General features: G+C 39.6%; 2 protein-coding genes across 8 annotated transcripts in view; both read right to left on the bottom strand.

Moving 5' to 3' along the window:
• Positions 1–3,614, bottom strand: part of ASB11 (ankyrin repeat and SOCS box containing 11) — a 32,334-nt gene extending 28,720 nt beyond the window's left edge. Inside the window, exon 1 of one of the 2 annotated variants that reach the window (XM_003917433.5) lies at positions 2,904–3,614. In XM_003917433.5, coding sequence (XP_003917482.1) covers positions 2,904–3,084 — 181 coding nt within the window. In that variant the 5' untranslated portion in view covers positions 3,085–3,614. Of the gene's footprint in view, positions 1–1,793; positions 2,872–2,903 lie in introns of those variants that run through there. The other variant, XM_009197236.4, reaches the window with a different exon arrangement.
• A 3,286-nt stretch (positions 3,615–6,900) lies between these two features.
• PIGA (phosphatidylinositol glycan anchor biosynthesis class A) lies at positions 6,901–22,781 on the bottom strand. Of its 6 annotated transcripts, XM_021932875.2 has the most exons (8): positions 22,664–22,766; positions 22,138–22,214; positions 18,333–19,109; positions 17,604–17,651; positions 13,315–13,447; positions 12,411–12,543; positions 12,055–12,261; positions 6,901–9,186 (listed from the first exon to the last, which is right to left on the bottom strand). In XM_021932875.2, exons 3-8 carry the CDS (start codon positions 19,045–19,047, stop codon positions 8,920–8,922), a joined length of 1,503 nt encoding a protein of 500 aa, XP_021788567.1. In that variant the 5' UTR covers positions 19,048–19,109; positions 22,138–22,214; positions 22,664–22,766; the 3' UTR covers positions 6,901–8,919. The 6 variants fall into 6 exon arrangements, with proteins under 6 accessions (XP_021788567.1, XP_021788566.1, XP_021788565.1 ...); XM_021932874.2 differs by lacking the exon at positions 22,138–22,214 and having other exon boundaries at positions 22,664–22,781; XM_021932873.2 differs by lacking the exon at positions 22,664–22,766 and having other exon boundaries at positions 22,138–22,648.
• Between the last annotated feature and the right edge of the window lie 616 nt (positions 22,782–23,397).

Here is a 23,397-nt window from a genome sequence, read left to right as displayed (position 1 = left end):
GAAAGTCTAACCTGTGTCCTGGCTAGGTTTTTCCTGCCCTTCCTTACTTTTGACATTGCTGACAATAGTTTACAGGAATAGCATATGCTAGCAGAATCAAGAAACTTAACCTTGGGCTGGGACTTTTATAAGTCAATTAGCTAATTTACTGATTAAATGTCATACATTTTCCCAACAAACATTCGTCTGACCAATGCAAAAGTGACCAAAAGCAAAGGTGATTTCTGGTTTAACACTTTCACAAAATTTTGTTCTTGATTTTTAATGCGCCTAACTTTAAATATATTGTTGTGGGATAATTTAGGAATTAGAGAGACTGAGGGGTTAAGGAGGATTTATTATTTAGGTGTATTGGCCTACTTGCCTTAATATTTAAAGGACTGGGTTTGGAATACAGAGTTGTTATTTTTTAAATATTTTGTGAGGCAGGGGGAGATTTGTAATAATACAGTATCTGACTGTTAACAGTGGTATCTAAAGAAAAAACACAGAACCATGTGAAAAATACTGGTCCTGGCATATTACTGCCTACATTCTTACAGAAAGACTTACTTAGCGGCCAGGCACAGGGGCTCACACCTATAATCCCAGCACTTTGGGAGGGCAAGGCGGGCAGATCACTTGAGGTCAGGAGTTCGAGACCAGCCTGGCCAACATAACGAAACCCCATCGCTACTAAAAATACAAAAATTAGCTGGGCGTGCGCCTATAATCCCAGCTACTCAGGAGGCTGAGGCATGAGAACTGCTTGAACCCCAGAGGAGAAGGTTGCACTGAGCCAAGATCTGCACTCCAGCCTGGGTGACAGAGCAAGAATCCATCTCAAAACAAACAAACAAACAAAAAACAGAAAGTCTTTTTTACCAAATCTTGGTAAATTTGTGGAGGGGGGGATTCATGTATATGTATACACACACACACACACACACGCGCGCGCGCGCGCAAAAGAAATAAAACTGGGAAATTAACATGCACCATTCCTTGCCTCTTTACCAATAATTGAAAAATGCTTTTGACCTTAGAATACCATGCTACTTGCAAATTAAACTATTTTAAGAGATTGAACAAGTAAAGATATTTGCACTACAGAATGAATGAACTATATTTAAGAGATTTGTATTCCAGCTCCAGATTAAATTCAAACCATGCTTACATGGGTTTTGACTGTAAGAAGGTTTTATACCTTTTTTAAGAGTGCACTTAAGGCTGGGGCGTGGTGGCTCATGCCTGTAATCCCAGCACTTTGGGAGGCCGAGGTGGGCAGATCACGAGGTCAGGAGTTCAAGACCAGCCTGGCCAAAATGGTGAAACCCTGTCTCTACTAAAAATACAAAAAAATTAGCTGGGCATGGTGGCGCATGCCTGTAATCCCAGCTACTCAGGAGGCTAAGGCAGGAGAATTGCTTGAACCGGGACCTGGGAGGCGGAGGTTGCAGTGAGCCGAGATCGCACCACTGCACTCCAGCCTGGGCTACAGAGCGAGACTCCATCTCAAAAAAAAAAAAAAGAGTGCACTTAATTAAAGACCACAAAGACAGAAATAATGTACAGGAGCAACAGGAGAAAACATTTTTAACATGTTCTTGCCAATATTGACTTTGTTGGACTTCATCTAATTTAAACCAGAAGAATGATGTATCTATGAGAACACGAAAATTATTACTGAGAATTTTAGAAAGCCCTTGCCCAAACTGACAAATTAAATTAGAAGATAACTTTTCAGATCATGCTTAACTTGAAACTTAACAGAAGCATTCCTTTTTTTTTTTTTGTAACTAGTCAAAGTAACATACCTCCCTGAAATGTGTGACAAATATAATCCCCAAAAGAAATCTCTTTCCATGGTCCGGACCTTCTGATACTTTCTGAAACTTCACAGTTCTTCTCATTTTCCCCAGTTAATTGAAGCATTCTGATGCTTCGTCCTTGGAGGTCTTATTTCTTTAGATAAGACTGCTGTTGTCTAGTGTCTTCCGAGTTGTCTAGTGTATTGGAATCACATAAGACTATTTTGAAAGAGAATCCTGGATGCAAATTGAAATGGATACTAGATAAAGAATGATGTAATCCTGGAACCCCTGCGAACACTAAAAATACATGGGGAAATTCTGAACTCTGTTTATGAATAAATACTCCTCTATTAAGTGACAATCCCAGCAGTGACAGGGATATGTGACTCATTTACTTTTGTAGCATCTCACTACAATTAAAGGAAATCATTTCTTTCAAGAAATGGACACTATTCTCTACAAAGCGTGAGAATTTAAAATTTGCCCAAATTTTGGCATTTCATGTTAGAATAAACTTTGTTTGGAGTGCTTTGCATGCTACCATATAAAATGGGTTTAGTGAAGAGCTTTTCCTGACAGCGACAAGTGGTTAATCAATTCCAATTGCTAATGACAGCAAAAAAATACACATAGCTTGCCACTTCCAATTGCTAATGACAGCAAAAAAAAAAAAAAAAAAAAATACATATAGCTTGCCACGTTTGTTGCTTTAATCACAATTTATTAGTCTTTCTATTTCCTGAGAAATTTTAGTCTGGTTAGAATGCCCTTCATTTTTAAAGTTTGCTTTAAAATATTAAAGAAAATAATTATATACAAGTAATTATTTTGGCCAGTAGAAATGAAGTTTCTCAAAATACTCTTAGTAAGCCACTACCTATTTACTTCTTAAATAACAACTGCTACAAGATCTACTAACTTGCAAAAAAATAAAGCTGAAAATCCTCCACAAACTGATGCAGTCGACAGCATTTGCTACTTTAAGTGACAATTTTTCAAACTACCCACTTAAAATCAAAGTATAAATATAATCTGCCTTCTAGAAATACTATTCATGTAATTACCTAGGAGGGATTTTTTAAAAAAAATAGGAACAAATTCATGTACTTTTACCTGAAATTCCACCATAGATCTCTTCTGCTATCCTAGCTGCTTCTTTCCTATTTCCTTTGACGATATAGAAATGGGTTAGGAGAGCCAAAAAAACTTTAATTAAAAGCTTAAAGAAAAAAAAGGTAGCAAACATTGTAATAAAAATGTTTTTAAAGCCATAGAAAACAGGAGCATCTTCCATTTTGGCTTATGCTCTGTATAGGGTCCTAGGACTGTAAAATTTCACTGAGTTATAATTGGTATCATATGACATCTATTTTAAACCTTCTAGCACTCAGTGCTCCTGTTACCGAGAATTCGGTTTGTAGGTTCTAATCTAACTGATTTGGCGACTGCATGTGCTGACTCCACAGCAGTGTTAAATAAACTAAAGAAACTTCCTTCTAACCAGAAACATCCAATAGTTCTAGAACTACACAACTCAGTACTATCTAACCAATAAGATTCATATCCAAACATTTTATACTCCTAAACCCCTATTTTTCCTATTTTATGTCAGAAAGCAGGGTTAGAAAGATAGAAACTTCTCAGCTTCCATAGAAACAAAGCAAGTTATTTGACATACAAAAAAAGTGCAAATATGCTTTATGTTCTAAGTGGGAAGTACTACTCCCTGCGGCATTTCATGTTCTCTTAATTCTGAAGTTTATAGAGGATTAAGTCCAAATCTAAAATATGACCAGTTAAAAAAGACCATTTACCTGGTCGGGCGCGGTGGTTCACTCCTGTAATCCCAGCACTTTGGGAGGCTGAGGCAGGCGGATCACCTGAGGTCAGGAGTTTGAGACCAGCCTGGCCAACATGACGAAACCCCCCTCTCTACTGAAAGTACAAAAATTAGCCGGGCATGGTGGCAGGTGCCTGTAATCCCAGCTACTCAGGAGGCTGAGGCAGGAGAATTGCTTGAACCTGGGAGGCAGAGGTTGCAGTGAGCCAAGATCGCACCACTGCACTCCAGACTGGGTGACAAGAGCAAGATTCCATCTCAAAAAAAAAGAAAAGGAAAAAAAAAATTTACTCTAAAGCTGTATGTATTTATTTATTTAGTTTTAAGATGGAATCTTATTCTGTTGCCCAGGCTGGAGTGCAGTGGTGCGATCTCGGCTCACTGCAACCTCTACCTCCTGGGTTCAAGTAATTCTCCTGCCTCAGCCTCCCGAGAAGCTGGGATTACAGGCTTGCGTCACCATGCCTAGATAGTTTTCGTATTTTTAGTAGAGACGAGGTTTCGCCATGTTGGCCAGGCTGGTCTCAAACCCCTGACCTCAGGTGATCCGCCCACCTTGGCCTCCCAAAGTGCTAGAATTACAGGCGTGAGCCACTGCACCTGGTCAAGCCTTTATTTAATAAAAGGCCTACCTTGGATGCCTCTCCAAGTAAAAGTGTCACACTAGAAGCATCAGACTACTTGCCATGGTAGTTCCATCTGGGACAAGGTCCCACGGCAAGGTTCCCTCCTGATCATTCACTTGCATTTCAAGCATTGGTAAAGGTGGTGCCCATTTCTGAAAAATGTGGGCTATCCTTGATCATGGAAAAGTCATAGTGAAATGGACAAAAGAGATGCCCTAGGTTCTGGATGAAGTACCCAAATATTTCATGAATCAACCTTCTCCAGCTGGGCAATTTTCTCTTATCAGCGGCAAACAGAAGTGAAATGGGTTTATTTTTAGTTTTCCTCATCACTCTAGGCCTCTGCCATCATTCTTGGCTATGTTAGATTTTGTAAATTTCTAAAATCAATTGAAAAGACAAGCCAAAATATAGTTATACCAGCAGCCTAATAAATCTTAACGAATGCTTTATGCAAAAATATAGGAATTTCTCCTAGCATGCACGCAAATTAGAATGACTGCCTGGTTAAGAACTGTTTCACTACATTAAAAAGCTGACATGTAAGAATACAACTTTGAACCACAACATGCAGCTCATCGATTTCAGTGTATCAGAGCACTATAAAGACCTTGAGTTGTCTTAACTCTCAAGGAACGGATACTAACATAAGATTTACTTTACTGAGCTTATATTACCTGGTAGAATACCAGTGTATGAAAATACATGAATATAACTCTTTTAGTCCTTTGCATGTATCTCTTTCTTCAATTATACTCTAAGTACGCAATCATTTAGTCATGTCAGACCAGTAATGTATATTGTTCTATAACATTATTCAATCTTGTTTTGGTTTTTTCATTTAAAACATGGCTGTCCAATGTTTTACACGCCAAAAAAGTTGGCCATGAGAAGCTCAACTTTTTTAAGGTTCAAATGGATGTCTATACTATTTCCGAGAGACCATCTTTTTTTTTTTTTTTAATTGAGACAGAGTCTTGCTCTGTTGCCCAGGCTGGAGTGCAGTGGATCTTAGCTCACTACAAGCTCCGCCTCCCGGGCTCACACCATTCTCCTGCCTCAGCCTCCCAAGTAGCTGGGACTACAGGCGCCTGCCACCACGCCCGGCTAATTTTTTGTATTTTTAGTAGAGACAGGGTTTCACTGTGTTAGCCAGGATGGTCTCGATCTCCTGACCTTGTGATCCACCCGCCTCGGCCTACCAAAGTGCTGGGATTACAGGCATGAGCTACCACTCCCGGAAAGGCCATCTTTACTATATTTGAACATTACATTTGAGATGGGCATAAAAGGCTACTGATACACAAGGACATTTGATTCATGCTGTCTATCACGGATGAAATAATCAACAGCACCAAGGTTTCTCAGCCTCAGCACTATTGACATTTTGGGACAGCTACATCTGTTGTGGGGGATGGCCCAGAGCATTGTGGAATGCTTAGCAGCAACCCCGACCTCTACTCACTTGATGCCAATGCCCCACCCCCATCTAGTAGTAACAACCAGACATTGCCGGATGTCCCCTGGGAAACAAAATTGTCCCCCCAAACCCCAGTTGAGAACCACTGAGCCATACCCAAATAGAAATGATAAAGGATGAAGTAAAATCAATTCCCCCAAGTACTATAGGCTACAAATCAAATTCTACATAGAACTTTTTCATAATTTTATATTAAAAAATCCAGCCACAGGATATAATTTAACATCTAGCCACATTCATTTGGGAATGCAGAGATGGATAAAGAGGCTTTAAAACTACTTCACAAAAGTAAACACAGACCTATACTACCCTGACTTTGCCAAAAATAAGTTTTGGCGTAAGATAAATCAAAACATAAACATAGGTGACTGCTTTCCACTGCTTTCCACAAAAGGGGTGGGAGAAACTAAATCAGGGATATCCAATCTTTTGGCTTCCCTGGGCCACATTGGAAGAATTGTCTTGGGCCACACATAAAATACACTAACAGCAGATCACGAGGTCAGGAGTTCAAGATCAACCTGGCCAAAATGGTGAAACCCCGTCTCTACTAAAAATACTAAAGTTAGCCTGTGTGGTGGTGGGCGCCTGTAATCCCAGCTACTCAGGAGGTTGAGGCAGGAGAACCATTTGAACCCGGGGCAGCCTGGGCAACAAGAGTGAAACTCTGTCTCAAAAATAAATAAATAAATAAATAAATAAATAAATAAATAAATAAATAAATGAAAATACACTAACAATAGCTGATGAGCTGAAAAAAAAAAAAGAAAAAAGAAAATCACAAGTCTCACAATGTTTTAAGAAAGTTTACAAATTTGTGTTGGGCAAAGTAGAAAGCATAATTATGTAGCTCACATACGCAATACAGTTTGTAGATATTTTCCTTTGTCTCACATGATAACGCTAGGGCAGTGAAAAACAAGGGCTTATTTGGGTAAGGAAACAAAGGCACAATTGAACTTGCTATTCCATGAGTAAGAGAGAGAAGATATTCTAGAAACAAAAAATGACAGAGTAATTCATCGCCCAAAAGGTATTTCTTGTTTTACTAATAGACCAAGCAACACATCCAAATTGCATTGGAAAAGAATGTGTCGGGGGCAGGGATAGCCTGTTCCACTAGTAAATAACAGTCTGGTCATAAAATAAGACAAACTCAGAAAATTAGCAAAATGTCATTCTGGTCTTTATTTTTGGACATGTAGCATGTTTTAACAAATCAGTTTTTCATAGGCAACCTTTTGAAACATCAAAAGAAATACAATATAGTTTTCACAAATTCCTCATCACTGTAAATTCACTTTAAAATCAACGTAAGTAGCAGGGTAGAGCAATGTGTTTCCACATACCGACCAGTGCAACACTGACAGTTACAATTAAGGTATCCAGGAAGGCTGAAAATCAAGATTTACGTAAAACAAATTTACTTCCGTTTGTTAAAAGTAGTAATTTGCAAATTACATGTCTTACAAGCAAAGGCAACTAACTTTAGATCTTATTTCCATCTCAAATAAATGACAATTTTAAAAAATCAAGCAAAAATATAAGGAAAAAATGGTGGCGTGCGTCTAAAACCTGTTGAATAGAATAATAGCCAAATATTATAGTTTCTCACTTTACAATGAATATTGGCACTGTTTATTTCATGTTTATATGTGAGTTTTTATGCATAAAAATCCCAGTAAGACTGAATGGTTTAGATCAGTCCATTTTTCTCCAACAAAAGTACCCCTAACTTCTAGATTTCAAAAACTGCACTCTTGCTTTTGCATTTTAGTACAAACAAAACACAAATATATTTCTTTTATATCAGTGCAACCAGGTAATAGGCATGTTATTTTTTAAAAAGTAACAAATTTTGTGAATGTTGTCGTTTTTAAAAATCCTATACAGTATCACAACACTGTCAGAATCTATGTAGTGCACCCACAAGTGCCTCACTGTTTTGAATTCACAGTCCTTTTCTCACAAAAACCTTAAGAGTTCAAAGAATTGATAATACACACCATGTGGATAATTTGGGGTTAAAAAACCCATGGCTCTGGGCAACAACAATTACAGTTAATACGATCCAACAACAAAGACTGTTGCTAAAATTTTCAACTCGGTTTGCTATAAATAAAACATTCTGAAGTAAAGCTTTTTGCACACTGACAATACTTATCAGACATCAGCGAGGCCACAGTGAAGGGGAGTGACTTACATTAAAAGGACAGGGTAGCAGCTGGTTTTGGGATGGCACACCTCATACATTCCGCTCAGAAAACACGAAGGCATTTATAGAAAACTCAAATATGCACTGAAAAATGTGGAGGGTTTCTCTGTACTATCAACAGTGATATCGGTCCCCAGTATTGAAAAAGCAAAAAATATCTTCATAAACACAACTGAAGATGAAGGCTCTACCTAGGAGAATGCATACAACAGGTACTAGTAGTGTGTTGGTGATTTTTTTTCCCGGCATTAACTGGCATGAGCATTTTTGGCATGTTGGATATTTATCTCATATCAACAATGATTATGATGAAGTAAGCCATTTGAATGGTAAACAGAGAGTGAATGCACCCCTGGTCCTTAATGGCGGGAAACATGTAGTTCAACATTCTGCACAGAGCAGGGGTTCAAAATGTGCTGGTTACTAATGGACTATCTTACTCAAGGAACCTGTTAATTATATGTAACACCTACTGAGTGAACCTAATAAATGTTTAAAGATGTGATTTAGATTTCTAATAAACGTATATGAACATGATATAAAACAGTTCATATAATTGTTATAGTTCCCTAAAGAAAACTTGTAAACATCTGGTGAGTGTCTAATGGTGTAACATTAAAAACTGGCCAAAAAATGCCCAGAAAACGTTTGGCCCTTCAGCACCCAAAGCTCTCAAAATATAATGTTAAAACATCTCTGCTACAGGGATTTCAGTAGTCTGAAAAATTTCATACCTGAGTGGCTTAAATGTTCTCTCCTAAATTTTAAATAAGTGCAAGAAGTTTCTACACTCAGGAATTGCATAACTTTTTAATCTTTCCTCAACAGAAAATATTGAATGATATAGAGGTAGCATAACTTACTAAATTAACTCTAAAAAAAACAAAACCCCCCAAAAGCAAGGTTATTCTCCATAGTCTTAATAGAACTATTAGAAATGTTGAAAATCTTACAATCTAGGCTTTCTTCTACCTGGTTTTAGATATCTCACTATTCTCACCCTCTCTTTTACTGTGAGAATAGTTATTAGTCCAGGCACCCTGTGGCCCAGTGGCATCTACTGCAACATCAATGATAGAATCTGGAGTCATCCATCTCAAGAAAACGAGGAAGAGGAAGCTGAAAACTGCCAACAAAGCAAAGATGTAGCCTGTTACTGGGCCGCAGTGAGAAATAAGTCTGTCCAGTCGTTTGTCCATTGGCAACACAGCTTCCATTGATACCCGGTCATATACCTAGAGGGAGAGAAGGCAAGTGTGAGCACTTTCACCCATCACCCCATCACCTGTCCCATGATAAACAATGACCGGATCCTGCAGGAACATTTTATAAACAAACGCAAACAAAAGTTGCTTGTGTTTTGTTGCTGTCATAGTAATGATATCCTTAATGAACTTAATTACGATAATCATTGCCATTTGATTCAAAACTTACTGGGTACTTATTCTGGGCAAGACACCAGGCTAGAGGCTGTGTGATACAAAGAATAAGCCACAGTTCCTCTCCCCTAGGGAGTCACCATCAATTTTAGCCAACTACTAGAATTCCAAAGTCCCGCAAAGTCTGAACAGCTTTTGGGGTCACCACTGTAGGGTCAATATTTAATTCAGCAGTACTGAAGCAGGATTTGCCTTTGAAGATTCCTTGACTAAGCTGAGATGCTCTCACGGGCATCTGGCAGACATCAACCACGAGCAGAGAGCTACAATCTAGCATACTTCTGGGAACACAGAGGCTCCTCTTTCAACAGCCACATGAGGCCGTACATGTTGCTCAGCATGGATGGTGAGGACATACAGAAGCATTCCATGGATTTCAAATAAAAGAAGATAAAGAGATGGGGGAAATTTCAGCAGATACTATAGGTCAAACGTTGACAAATGAAATAACGTTTTTTGCTGAGCAAGTAGGTGGCATGCTTTTTAAACACTGCCAAGTACTAAGCTCTAAAATCTCAAAAAACAAAGATCTTTAAACATACTTGTTCAGAACACATCAAATGGGCCAACATTCATATTTTGTAATTTGAGTATTACTTCTGTTTATTCTCATATATCAGACCTGTAAACCGTCTCCTTTTGAACTCAAGAAAGTTATAACATGCGGTGCATGTTGTACAGGTCAACAGCCCTTGAAAGGTACGGCATGTTTTCATCCAGCTCTTTTACCCTGAGGACGTCCTGAATACAAACATTTTAATAAGAATTACATTGAGAATTATGCTGAGACTGGTGAATTGCAACTGAAAAAGTATGTTTACAACATGAACTCCAAATTCATTTCATGATCGATTTTCTAAATAGCACAGTTAAACTAAGGAGGAGGAATTGAAATGAATTAAAATGTCATAGGGTTAAAAGAGTAACTACAAACTGACTTTTTGTCCAGCTTTATTTCAGGTCAATTAATCTACTTATAGTTTTAAGTGATAAAATAACAATTTACTACTATGAAGAGAATGTTAGCAATGACAATCGATTATAGGCAAGGATTTACTTTTTTCTAGAAGTGTACTATAAATTACCATAGAAGTAAAAAAATACAGATGCTGTACTATTACTTTAAGTATAACTAAAAGAAAAATGTGGTTACCAAAAAAATCCCAATTAACCCCTTTAGTATATACTGACAAACCGTCACCATAGTTCTTTCCTTGTTAACTTATTACGTACAGTGGCTCAGGCTTCTGAGGTTTATATGATGTCAATCAAGAAGGTCAAGTCGCAACTTACAGTGCCGTGGTTCTCAAAGGGAGTGGAGATCAGGATGGTATCATCAAAATAACCTGTCTAACCAAATATCCCTGCCAATTATATGCCCAATTCTATCTCTGCTCCTAAAGGATAACATTGGAATATAGGGAGTGGTTGGGGAGGCAGGGGGACATCAAGATGGAGTAGAGAGAGTCTGAAAAGGCTGCCCAGGGACTCTGACATGCACTCCTCAACAGGTAAGCACTACACTCCAACTTTCCATGTTTCATATGGGGGAGATAGTACAAGACTTGTAGAAGGTCAGAATGTCTCAAAATGCTTCAGTCAAAAATGTTTGACTGTTGCAAATATCTCAGGTTTCAATGGAAAACGTATAAGACAATTTTTAGAGATAAGTTTTTAGAACTTCCATTCAAATGAGTTCATCTTATACACTGGAATTCATCATTCAAACCAAGTAAGAAAGCCTTACAGTAAAGAGCTATTCTCCTCAGCTGCAACTTGCTATCTACTCTAGGTTAAAAACTCATTGCTCCACTGAATATCACGTTGGTGGCATTAGTCTAAACTACTACCTTCTCCATGGCCCGCCTGGTTATCTTTCTGGGTCACAATTTCTACATACTAAGAAGCTGAGTTGTTTCTGTTCAGCTTGTTACATGGTAATAAGAGGCATGAGGCAGAGAACATCATGAAAAGGATGTAAAGGATGAAACTGAGAATAAAAGCAGTCCCTAATTCAAATTCAGGAAGCATTTCCCACAACTGTAATCTCCTACCTAAGGGTGTTAATCTATTTCCTATACCCGTCAGTTCTCTGTTGCTGCTTTTCATTTGTGATTTTTCCCACTTTTGTCACGTACAGTTTGAATTCTAACTTACTATGTTCTCAATCAGCCCAAAGATGCAAAAATCCTTTCCCTGGAGAAAATCACATTAGTTAGCAAAAGGACTACAAGAGGTTTAGGAAGTAGCCTGAATAAAATATTCACAAGTTATAAAGTTGCTGCATCAGCAAAACCATGCATTTCCTAATAGAGTTGTTTGCTTTAGAATTATCAACAGCTTCAAGAAAATATCTAAGAGTAGATTTAACACTCATCTTGTCTCTATTCATTGTGACTTTCAGAACATTTTGTAACTTCTTTATGCCCATTTTAATGACGGGGCCAGACTGTATTACTGCTATTTTCAAATGTCAAACGCAATAACTTGACTAGACACTTAGCTCACTAAGTGTACCAAAATCTGTTTCTTTTCATCTGGAAGAGGTTTCATCAACTTAAGCAATAGAACAGAAATGGTAAACGTCTATGTAAGAAAAAGCAAATGTGTATGTGAAACATCAAGTAAGAGTTCAGACACAATCTTTCTCACCATGTGACATACCTTTTCAGTTCTTTCCGCAACATTCCTCCAGGTGTAGAAAGTCTTTACTATGTTATGGATGTTTTCTGGAGCCAGCAATGTCCCTGACTTCAGTTGCAAAACAGCCTTTTCCAATCCTTCACACAAAGATTTTACTGAAGGCTCACATAAAATAATAAGGTCTTCTGGAAGCACCTCAGGAATTCCACCAACTCTGGTACTTACAATCTTAAAAAGAAAGAAAGAACGCATGCTCCACCATAATCGTGCCCTCAGCAAGATCAACAAAACCAGTTAAAACATTATTATGAAATGTGTCTCATTATTTTTCAAAATATACAGAAATCCCAACCATGAATGCCCTCAAAGCTTTTTACCTGTAAACCACAACTGGCTGCTTCCACGATCGCCATGCAGAATGCTTCAGTAAGGGAGGTATTAAGAAAAATATGTCCTTGAACTAAGACATCTCTAACATCCTTGTGTTCTAAAGCTCCCAAAAGACGCACCCTGATTTTTCAAATGAGAGGGGAAGAAGGCAGTGAAAACTCATGCTACAAAAGAAACTTAATTTATAAACCAAGTCTGCTATTTATATGACACTTAAATTCTTATTGCTGCTAATGTTCTCCACCTCAAAAGATTAGTATCACTAAACACTGATGTAATAGAAACAGCCTTATAAAGCAGTTGGGTTAAAACTCATACAGCGAACATTATTTCTAACTTCTGTTACACATACCAAACTTTATCTTCTCCAAAACTAGTTTGTATGTAATAATATGAATAAGCTTTGATAATTAAAATGTTAAAGTGCCATTTCTAAACAGGAAAATGGCCCTTTTATTAAAATTGACGCTTTACATGTACATGCCTTGTGTTGTGTGGTTATTGAGGAAGAGACCTGTCCAAATCTGTATGTGCAGAGCAATTTACATGATTTGAGCCCTATTACTTAAATCACTATACAGTATGGCCTGGAAATCTGCAAACGCTTCCAGTTAAAGCAGTTGTTTTTTGTGCCTTTCATGGTGCCTCCAACAATGGCCCCCCAAAGTCAAATAATATTGGGCTAATGGAAAAAATAAAATTGTGAATTCTTCAACTAGGTTTCCTATTTTAAATAAAAATTTTGAAAAGTCCTTGCATTAGATTTATATCAATTATATGTATACCAATTACATGTAGGAGAAGCAACACACCTAAGGTAGGCATGCGGTTAAAACCAAATAGAGATAATTGACAACTTCTCCCTCAAGACAACATGAAATTCATCAATACCTGTCATGCAGCTGGTATCTTTCCCGAACTTCTTCCAAAATGATTCTCTTTGGTCCCTCTCCTCCAATTATGAAATTTAAATCTGGATATTTCTGACAGAGTTCAGGTATTATACCACTAAGCAAATCGATCCCTGAAAATATAAATTTGAATGTTGGAGATATTAATATTTAAACTTAAAAAAAATTCACCAGAACTACTGAGAAATCCACTCATTTTGAAAAGTATTAGCTACGCACTCCATAAAGGAGAGAAACTCTCTTAAACCTTTCCCAGGAGAGTGGAATTGTTCGCAAACTGGCAGTGGTCCCCCAAGAGTTACAATTCTTGAAGATGTAGACCTTGACATGCATTACCTTCCACACACCCAAAATATGGCCTCTTCTGTTCCATCTCAACAGACTATTCTTTAAGTTATTCATTTGTGTTTACACATTGCATACTTCTAAAAAAGGTAAATTTAAGGTGGTTAAGGTTTGAGTTCATTTTCTCCAGAGCAGGCAGCTGATTGGAGATCTGGGTCTTGTCTCAGCTTTTTTACCAGCAAGCCCGTTGATCGTGGGAAAGTTTTATGATCTATAAAGATTCCTATGTACCTAAAGTTTCTTTCAGCTATAAGATTCTATCAGTCTGTGATTCCACCTACTGCCATAGGAAAAGGCTAAGCAACGAAATCTAACTGCTGCCTCCACTTTGTTTAAAACGTGGCTGGTACAGAGAATTTTGTAGTGAACACTACATTATTAGCAAAATTTAAGTTCAAACCAGCTATAGCCCACTTTCCTGGAATGGGGGTAAATGAAGGCGGCAGGGCATGAACTGTTAGATCACTACAGTCCGTAGAACAAAAGGATGCATCTTGGTTCCTTTCTTCTCCAAAATGATTTTCTTATAATATATAAACACAATCTCAGGTAATAGAAAACAATAAATTGTGCCCTATTAGTCTGAAAAAGTGAGTGGCTATCCAAAGTCACAACAATGTCAACAGTATTTGAGAATCTAGTTCACTGTTCACTAACAATTACAAATCGTACATATTCAAAAGTAAATATAAAACAATCCACCTAGAGCTAAGTTTACTAGTTTTAAAAATGCACACACACATAAGAATTGTATTTCTTACATTAATCTTCCACCCCAAATAGGCAGATCAGTTATAAAATAGATGACAGGAGAAATGACATATATATATGTCATATATATACACATATATATGACATATATATACACACACATATATATAGGGTCATTTTTATTAAATAATACAAAGTAGAATTCATTAACTAAACCCTGCTAGTACTTTCAAACTATTATTATATGTATCAAAAATTCCCACACAGCTTTTCTGAATATGAAGGCTTCTCATTAAAATCATAGCTATCTTTGTTTCATGTCTACTACCAAATCACTCAATTAGATTTCTAGATAAACCAGAAGGTAGTTTAATGACTTTTAACATTTAGTCATCTACAATTCCTTCAATCCATTTTCTTCCTCACCCTTTTCTTTCTCATACAAGGTTAAGAGCCCATTCTTCAAACAAATAAAAAACAACATAGAGCAATAGTCATAAATGATAATAGCTAACAGGAACTGAGTGCCTGCTGTGACAGGCAATATACTTTAAATTCATTATGTCATTTACTCCTGACAACTATCTCATAAGAAATGGAACTGATTACTATTACCAGCGATCTATATTCTTATTCTAAGAATAAAGGCTTTTCCCCACCACTATAAAAAATTTATTCTGGAGCCTCTAAGAAGGGTATAACACAATGGAACCTAGAGACTTTCGACTGCCATGTGAACACAAAACAGACAATGAAAATCTCTGATTCAAACTGCTTTTAAAGCTCAGTCTAACAATATTTTTAAGAACCTTCTGATCTATACCTAGGATATGAGTGGCTGGGCATGGTAGAGGAAGAGGAGACCTTAGCTCAAGAAAAGCTGGACTCACGTGTGTCATCTCTGTTACTTACTGTGTAACCTGGGTGTGTTACTTACCCTCTCTGAGACTCAATTTCATGTAGATAACATCTACCCTACAGTTGTTGGGAGGGTCAAATGAGGTATTATACCACGAACAGGCTTTATCAACTGCAGAATACAAATGTAGGTTGTCATTACCACTACAGAAGGAAGCGGGTGAGCGTGCCTACACATGCACAGAGTGCTGCTGGTAAATCCTGACTGAGAGCAAAACAGACTTGGAAGAGGAGGCTCAGGAAGAAGGCAGCCAAAAAGCCTGGATAGGGAAAACTTTGATTTATCCTCTCTCTCACTTAAGACATTCTAGTGGGACTTTGATATCTGGTCCAATAAACTCCTGAGGAAATTAATTTGTTAATAAGGAATGGACCATTAATAGAACTACTCATTCTTGGGCTACAGGTATGGCTGTTCCTTCTAAGAATGTTACTTTCTGCAGGGTGCCTGGCATCTGGAGAGGGTTCGATAAATATCTGTTCAGTTACTGAATTGAGTACAGGAAAGGCCATACCATCACTCCATTGGTGGTTAGCTCAGCTGGTTAAAATATCACGTTAGAGAAGGAAAGGTAACAGGTTTAATCTTTGTATGGGTAGTTAATTTTGCTGATCCTTGATCACACATGCGTCATACTCTTTCTTAGCTAGCTATCTCAAGAAGATATGCTATTTGGTTAAAAAATAAATTGGGTACATTTCCTAAGTTACAAAAAACACATCCCTAATGTCCCAAGAGGAATTCAGAATACAGAATGCCAGTCGGTTCACACGTCCCTGATTAAAGAATGAAAGCATGTCATTGCCTTCAAACCAGAAAAGGAAGTTCAGGCCAAGTTTCCTTGCCAACCTCCACTTAAATGGACTGCTGGGTCAATCGAGGTTCTCCATTCCAAACGTAAACTGACCAAGGCCTACATCTAGATTTTAGGCCACTCCCTAGCACACTGGCACACCACTGAGCTTAGTGCTTATCAAGAAACAGTTGTGTCTGTTCACACGTTTGATGTCAGTTGTACTTGTCATCGTGTTGAGTAATTTAATTCAATATCACATAAACTGATAAAAAGAGTTTCTACAAAAACTAAGCTGAACAGTTTGAAAAATCCAATAAAGGAAAGTCACAGAAAAAAGTTCTTGGCAGATGAGGGGAGTCCTAAACTGCTGTATAAAACTGAAAACAAATTAAAATTCCTGAAGCATATCAGTTCATATGCCTTTAAGTTCTGACCCCACTCAAAAGAAACTCAAAGTAGCAATGGTAGATTATGTTTTGTGAAAGGGAGTGTACCAGATGCAGCTGAAACCAGTGGCCCAGCACTCAAAACTGGCAGTCCTACATCAAACTACTGGCAACTCAGTGTGTATTAATATTTTGAGTTAAATTCAAATATTAAATATTTAAGGGGGTATGTATTTATGTATTTCTTTTTAATGATTCCCTACTATAAATGACACTTTTGATTAGTGGACAGGTTTTCAAATAGCACTCAGAAGACACTGTTTTTTATAACCAGACTGTGTCAAGACTTTTAGTAAACAAGCCTCCACACATTCAACTGCAGTGTCCATTAAGTGCTGTAGAGGTACAAAAAACAGCCTCCTTGGCCAGGCGCAGTGGCCCATGCCTGTAATCCCAGCATTTTGGGAGGCCGAGGCAGGCGGATCACGAGGTCAGGAGTTTCAGACCAGCCTGGCCAACACAGTGAAACCCTGTCTCTACTAAAAATACAAAAAATTAGCTGGGCATGGTGGTGGGCACCTGTAATCCCAGCTACTTGGGAGGATAAAGCAGGAGAATCGCTTGAACCTGGGAGGCAGAGGTTGCAGTGAGCCAAGATTGCACCACTGCGCTCCAGCCCAGGGGGTGACAGTGCGAGACTCCGTCTCAAAAACAAAACCCAAAAAACCTCCTTGATAATAGTGGATAGTTACAAACTAGGCTAATAGTTTATAGGAACTATCACTGAACCCTTCCCAGGTTCCCAATGTTGCTTAAATCACACAAATGAAAAAAACTGAGACTTAGAGATGTTAAGCAACTTGTCCTCAATCACACAGCAGGACAGACCCATCATCTGATCCCGGGACATCTAATCCCCTTTTCTTCATCACTTACCTGCCAATATGTTATTAATGTCTTATACATGATGAAATGAAACAAGCAAGCTACAATACAGTAATGTGCAGAGCAAGCCCACTCACTGATTTTCAGTATATGTACGTACACATAAAAAAGACAGGAAAGCTATAAATCAAAATATTCATTAGGGTATCTCTGAATAATACAGTTACCACTGATTTTAGTTTTCATCTTTGTGCTTTTCTTAGTTTCCAAAATATCTGCAATGAAAAGACATTACTTTGGCAATCAGAAGAAAAAAGTCATCTGTGACCTCTGCCCTTTACTTTTTTTTTTTTTTTTTGAGATGGAGTCTCGTTCTGTCACCCAGGCTGGAGTGCAGTGGCACGATCTCGGCTCACTGCAAACTCCGCCTCCCGGGTTCACACCATTCTCCTGCCTCAGCCTCCCAAGTAGCTGGGACTACAAGTGCCCGCCACCTCGCCCTGCTAATTTTTTGTGTTTTTAGTAGAGACGGGGTTTCACCATGTTAGCCAGGATGTTCTCAGTCTCCTGACCTCGTGATCCGCCCACCTCAGCCTCCCAAAGTGCTGGGATTACAGGCGTGAGCCACCATGCCCGGCCTGCCCTTTACTTCTTTACCACATGTGCAGGGCTGTTTTTATTTTTAAAAAGACCTGAAATGTAACAGCATCAGGTTATTGTTCTTATTTTTAGTAACCATTAAAACATCAAAGGTTGGGGGACAGCATTCACCACCATCCTGAAAAATCTCTCTTCTTGGATATATAAACCAATATTAGAACTTTCTTTGCTATAATTTATAGCATTATAAAACCATAAAACAAAATGAAAAGCCAAACAATCATTACATACAAGTATTCAACAGCTTTCTACAGGGAAAAAACTCTACAATGCAATTATAGCTATCATTTCATTACCTTTTCTGTAAACAAGTCTGCTGACAACAACAATAGTTATACTATCATGCCTTCTAAATGGGTCTGGAGTGAAGTCAGTAGGATCTACAGCATTAGGAATGACGGATACTATTTCAGGATTCAGTGCTGCTCTTAGTACAGTATTTTCCTTACTAGTATAAGACACACAAATGATGTGGTTTGTATCACAAAGAGACACAGTTAGAAGCTTGTTTGTAAGCACCGAGCTGACATCAGCAAATCCAAAAAGGGAATGATCCGTGAAGACTGTCTGAAGCCCCATTGTCTTGGCGTGGAAGAGAGCATCATGGGCCATGGCAGAAAAAGAACTATGTGAATGGATTATCGTGACTCTCTCCCGAACGAATATGTACCTGAGCAATGGCAGACTGTGAAAGAGGGTCGTGGCTGTAGACTGGTTGTACATGACTTTCAGAGGCAAGTAATAGACTTTGAGGCCATTAGTGAGGTAACGGATGCCTTTTCGATTTCCATAAGCATGGGTGACAATTATAACCTTATGCCCTCTTTCAATCAGGCACTGTGAGAGCTGGTAAATGTGGCTTTCCACGCCTCCCATATTTGGGTAGAAAAAGTCAGATACCATGCATATATTATGGGCATGGGTTCTACATGTGGAAAGACTTCCAGGGCTAACCCGAGAGGGTGTAGCTGAGGCACGGTGGCCATCCCCAGCTGCTCCTCTACAGGCCATACTGAGATGGTTTAGGCATCAGTTCTTAGAGCAACCCAGTTAAGAGATGTGTCCTCTATTACCTGAAAAAGAGTAAAACAGGATCTCAGCTCAGAAACAAAACACATTCCTATTACAAATCCAGATACAGATACTGTTTTAATGTTAATGTAAATTTGTTAGCTTTTCCCCAGAATTAAAAACAAAGCATATCATCAATTTACTCATTTGACGTTTACTTGCTTGGCATTTACATACAACAAAACTAGGTTCTACAATGTCTTAATTTCGTCCTAAAAACACTGCTACATGTGTAACTTTAAATAGTAAGTTTGTTACACCACAGCATATCATGGTCCCCAACAAACCAGTCTCTTCCAATAATTAAGTATATACAAACACATCCATACACACAGGTTTACATATTTCCCCTTTACTCTTACACTTTACCAGCTTCTATTAATACTTATTAAATGGCCACTATACATCAGCCACTACATGCTAAGAGTCTTGTATATCTTATTGCAGCCTCTCCAAAACTCCATGAGTTATCAACTCCATCTTAAAAATGGAAAGTCTAAAGCTTAAAGGGGTTAAGAAATTTGTTCAGTTACTCAGTGCTTAGAGGTAACACAATGTAGCAGTCTGTTTCATTAGTGGTCATGTCTCCTGGTATTTATGCCCTTCTATAGTATAGTCCCTTTCCCTTGCATTTGGACCTGGTTTAGCCCATAGGAGGTAGTGAAAGTCATGTGCAAATTTTTGGCCTCAGCCTAAAAAAGGTGTGGTGGTTTCCAAGCTGTGGTGGTTTTCACTTGTGCACTCTTAGATATCCTAAGCCAACATGTAAGAAATCCATCTACTGTGCTAGAGGGGCAAGGGAAGAGATGACAATATGGAGAAAGAAGAGCTCTGAGACTACATGGAAAGAGCCAGAGGCCCAGTCATCCAGCCAACTTACCAGCTAAATGCAGCCTCCTAGTGACCACTGGCAAGACCAACAGAACCACCCAGCTGAGCCTAGCTCACTGCAATATCATGAAAAATAACAAAATGGCTGTTGTTTTACATCATTAAGTCTTGGGGTGGTTCGGTAAAAAATAACAGACAACTAAAACAGGCCAGGATTCAAACTCAGTTATACCGGTCCACTGCCTGTTTTTGTAAAGTTTTATAGGATCATAGGTGTGCCCATTCATTTATGTGAATGGCTACTTTTGTGCTACAAGAGCAGAGTAGTTGCCCATTCATTTATGTGAATGGCTACTTTTGTGCTACAAGAGCAGAGTAGTTGCAACAGAGACCATATGACCCACAGAGTTGAAAATATTTACCATCTGGTCCTCTACAAAAGTTTGCCAACCCCTGCTGTAGAGCTTAGTCACTAATTCAATTAATCTCATAAAGTTTTGCTAGTATTACCTGTGTGGTTTACACTAAAACACACCTGGAGCTCTATCTTTTTGAGAGCACCTTTTCCAAATGTCACCAGAGCACATGCTGCAAACAATCCACATGTTCTCCTTCCTTATTCAAAAAGGGTGATTATTTAGGCCGGGTGTGGTGGCTCACGCCTGTAATCCTAGCACTTTGGGAGGCCGAGGTGGGTGGATCACCTGAGGTCAGGAGTTCAAGACCAGCCTGGCCAATATGACGAAACCCCATCTCTATTAAAAAATACAAAAATTAGCTGGGCATGGTGGTGCCTGCCTGTGGTCCTAGCTACTCGGGAGGCTGAGGCAGGAGAATTGCTTGAACCTGGGAGGTGGAGATTGCAGTGAGCCGAGATCACACCACTGCACTCCAGCCGGGTGACAGAGCAAGACTCCGTCTCAAACAAAACAAAACAAAACAAAAACACAAATACCAAAGAGGGTGATTATCTAACTGCTCCCTTCACTTTTTAAACTTTTCTTTCAGTTATGCAGGCCTTTCAAACTCAATGAGTGTCCCTCCCTTCAGTGTGGTGTCTAAAGATAAAGGCTAAAACTAGAGATGGGCTGTATCTGGGACCATTTTCTCCATTTAAAGTGCGAAATGTTTATCTCAGGGGTCCCCTAAAGCCTTATTAATGTGAAACGCCCACTCAATATTTAGTACTATTATACATTCTTAGATATCTAAAGCTAAAAAGAATCTTGGATATCTAGTCAAAATCTTCCTCAGCTTTACAAATAAGATTTCCAAGGCTCCAGAAAACACAACTATACAACGAGAAACCATCCTAAAGCTCCGAGTTTCCGGTTTCACCTGCAAACTCAGAAAATGCCAATTAACTGTATGTGCAAAGGCCTGTCTATTCTCTCTAACAAATTCATCTACTTTATTTTTTTTTATTTATTTTTTTTTTTTGAGAGGGAGTCTCACTCTGTTGCCCAGGCTAGTGTGTAGTGGAGCAATCTCCGCTCACTGCAGCCTCTGCCTCTCGAGTTCAAGCGATTCTCCCACTTCAGCCTCCCGAGTAGCTGGAATTACAGGTGCACACCACAACGCCCAGCTAATTTTTGTATTTTTAATAGAGACGGGGTTTCATCATGTTGGCCAGGCTGGTCTCGAACCCCTGACCTCAGGTGATCCACCAGCCTCGGTCTCCCAAAGTGCTGGGATTACAGGTGTGAGCCACCGTGCCTGGCCTCATCTACATTTTAAATACACTCTCAGAAAGACTCCAGAAGTGTTTGTTGACCTGAATTTACTAATTAAGATTCAATATTACCAAATATCGAAATTCCCCAAGTTTGTACTTTTAGGTGGCTTAACTAACATTTTCTTACTGTGGTCACCTAAACCCGAACTTACAGTTCTACCAGTTTTAAAAGATGAACGATAGCAAAAGCAGTGAGTAATGAACCAAATATCATTTAAAATTTTGTCCTCAGCCTGCAACGTTCTGTGAGGAGTCTGCCCACTTCCACCAGGTTTTCACTCCAAACATCTCTGACATAAAAGTTCAATATGCTGCACAATCGCAAAATCTTAGCTTTTAAAGCCGAAATGAGGCTTGGAGCTCTAGTGAATACCTCTCTCGCTTTATAAATGAGAAGCCAGACAAGTTGAGTGATTTGTCCAAGGTTCCCACCCAGCCACTTAAAGTGGCAAAGAAGACCTTACCGTAAAATTCTCGACCACGGCCAACGAGTCCCGGGCAATCATTAGCGGTAGCGGTTCCTTAAGAACCTTAGGGAGACCTGGCAAGAGTTGTGGGTCAAGAGAATGGTACTTCCACCGACAATTCCTGGGCACTGTCTGAGCTTCACTCCCTGATTCCCTGAGAGGTCGCCGGGGAAACGCTCGGGCCAAGGAGGGGATGACCCTGCTCAGACAGCGACCCCGCTGGGTTCATGGCGGGGACTGGCCAGGCCCAAAGAGAGAAGGAAAACAGCCAGAGAGTGGACGTGGGTCTCAGGCCCGGGGTTCCGAAGACCCCAGTTCCTCGACCCACCCGCCTGAGCCAAGGAGCCGTCCTAAACGCACTCTCAGACCCAACCTACTCTGGAGACCCTCCGACCCAACTTCCGGGCTTCGAGCCGGGTTGGCTTCAACCCCTCCACCACCCGCCACGAGCCCACGGGCGCAGAACAGCCCCATCCAAAAGCGGCCCAGAGCGCTAGAGACGGGCGGCGAGACGCGTACTCACCGGTTAGTTCCATGGCCGCCAGTGTCCGGACCTCCCGCGGCTACAGCCTGAGTCCCTCCCTGCTGTCCCTCAGCACCAATCTAGGCGTCCGCGCCCAAGGGCCGCGCCCCCTAGGTAACCAATCACAAAGAGGCGCTGAGGTCACGTCCGAGAGCGACGCTCTGTCGTCCCCACCCTTAAGCGCGGGCTGCAACGTCAGCGCGCGCCTGCGCCCGTCTCCTAGAAGCGGCCGTCGGTAGGGTGGGTGCCCCACCCTGGTTTCCTGGTTACAGCGTCTCTATTCTGGACGCCAGTTCACTCCCCGCTTGCTGCTGATTGGAGAGACCTTTTGTTTGTAATCAGCTGTGCCAGGGCAGAACCGTGCCCGTTCTTACCGCTCTGGGACGTTTGCCAGATGTAGCAAATAAAAATACACAAAAAGTCGAAACAGATGAAACTATGAAGTTTCAATTTCAAATAAAGCACAAATGATGTTTAATACAAGCATGTACCAAATATTGGGGATTTCACTACACAATTATTCGTTTTTTATCTGACATGTAAATTTAACTAGACATCTTGTTATTTATATGGCAACTCTACACTCTGGGGGAAACATATGTGGTCTGATCTGAAATACCAACTTCCACTCGAACTGGTTCAACTAGTTATGATGGTACTTGACCAGGAAGCTAAAGAATCAGTGAGAGTGGTGTGATGGTCATCCATGCATCACAGCTGGTACTTGGAGTCCC

This window comes from Papio anubis, chromosome X (assembly GCF_008728515.1).
Source record: "Papio anubis isolate 15944 chromosome X, Panubis1.0, whole genome shotgun sequence".
NCBI classification, from domain to species: domain Eukaryota; kingdom Metazoa; phylum Chordata; class Mammalia; order Primates; family Cercopithecidae; genus Papio; species Papio anubis.
Note: the sequence above shows the minus strand (reverse complement) of the source record. Positions and strands in the feature narration are given on the sequence as shown.

Bases quoted from the DNA above. Each gene is read 5' to 3' on its own strand.
- PIGA (XM_021932874.2), bottom strand. From the start codon at position 19,047: ATGGCCTGTAGAGGAGCAGCTGGGGATGGCCACCGTGCCTCAGCTACA. The intron at 12,544-13,314 runs GTATTGATGAAT...TTGAAAAATCAG, and splicing joins AGATACCAGCTGCATGACAG to GGTGCGTCTTTTGGGAGCTT. The intron at 9,187-12,054 runs GTATGTCACATG...CTCTCCCTCTAG, and splicing joins TTGCGGAAAGAACTGAAAAG to GTATATGACCGGGTATCAAT.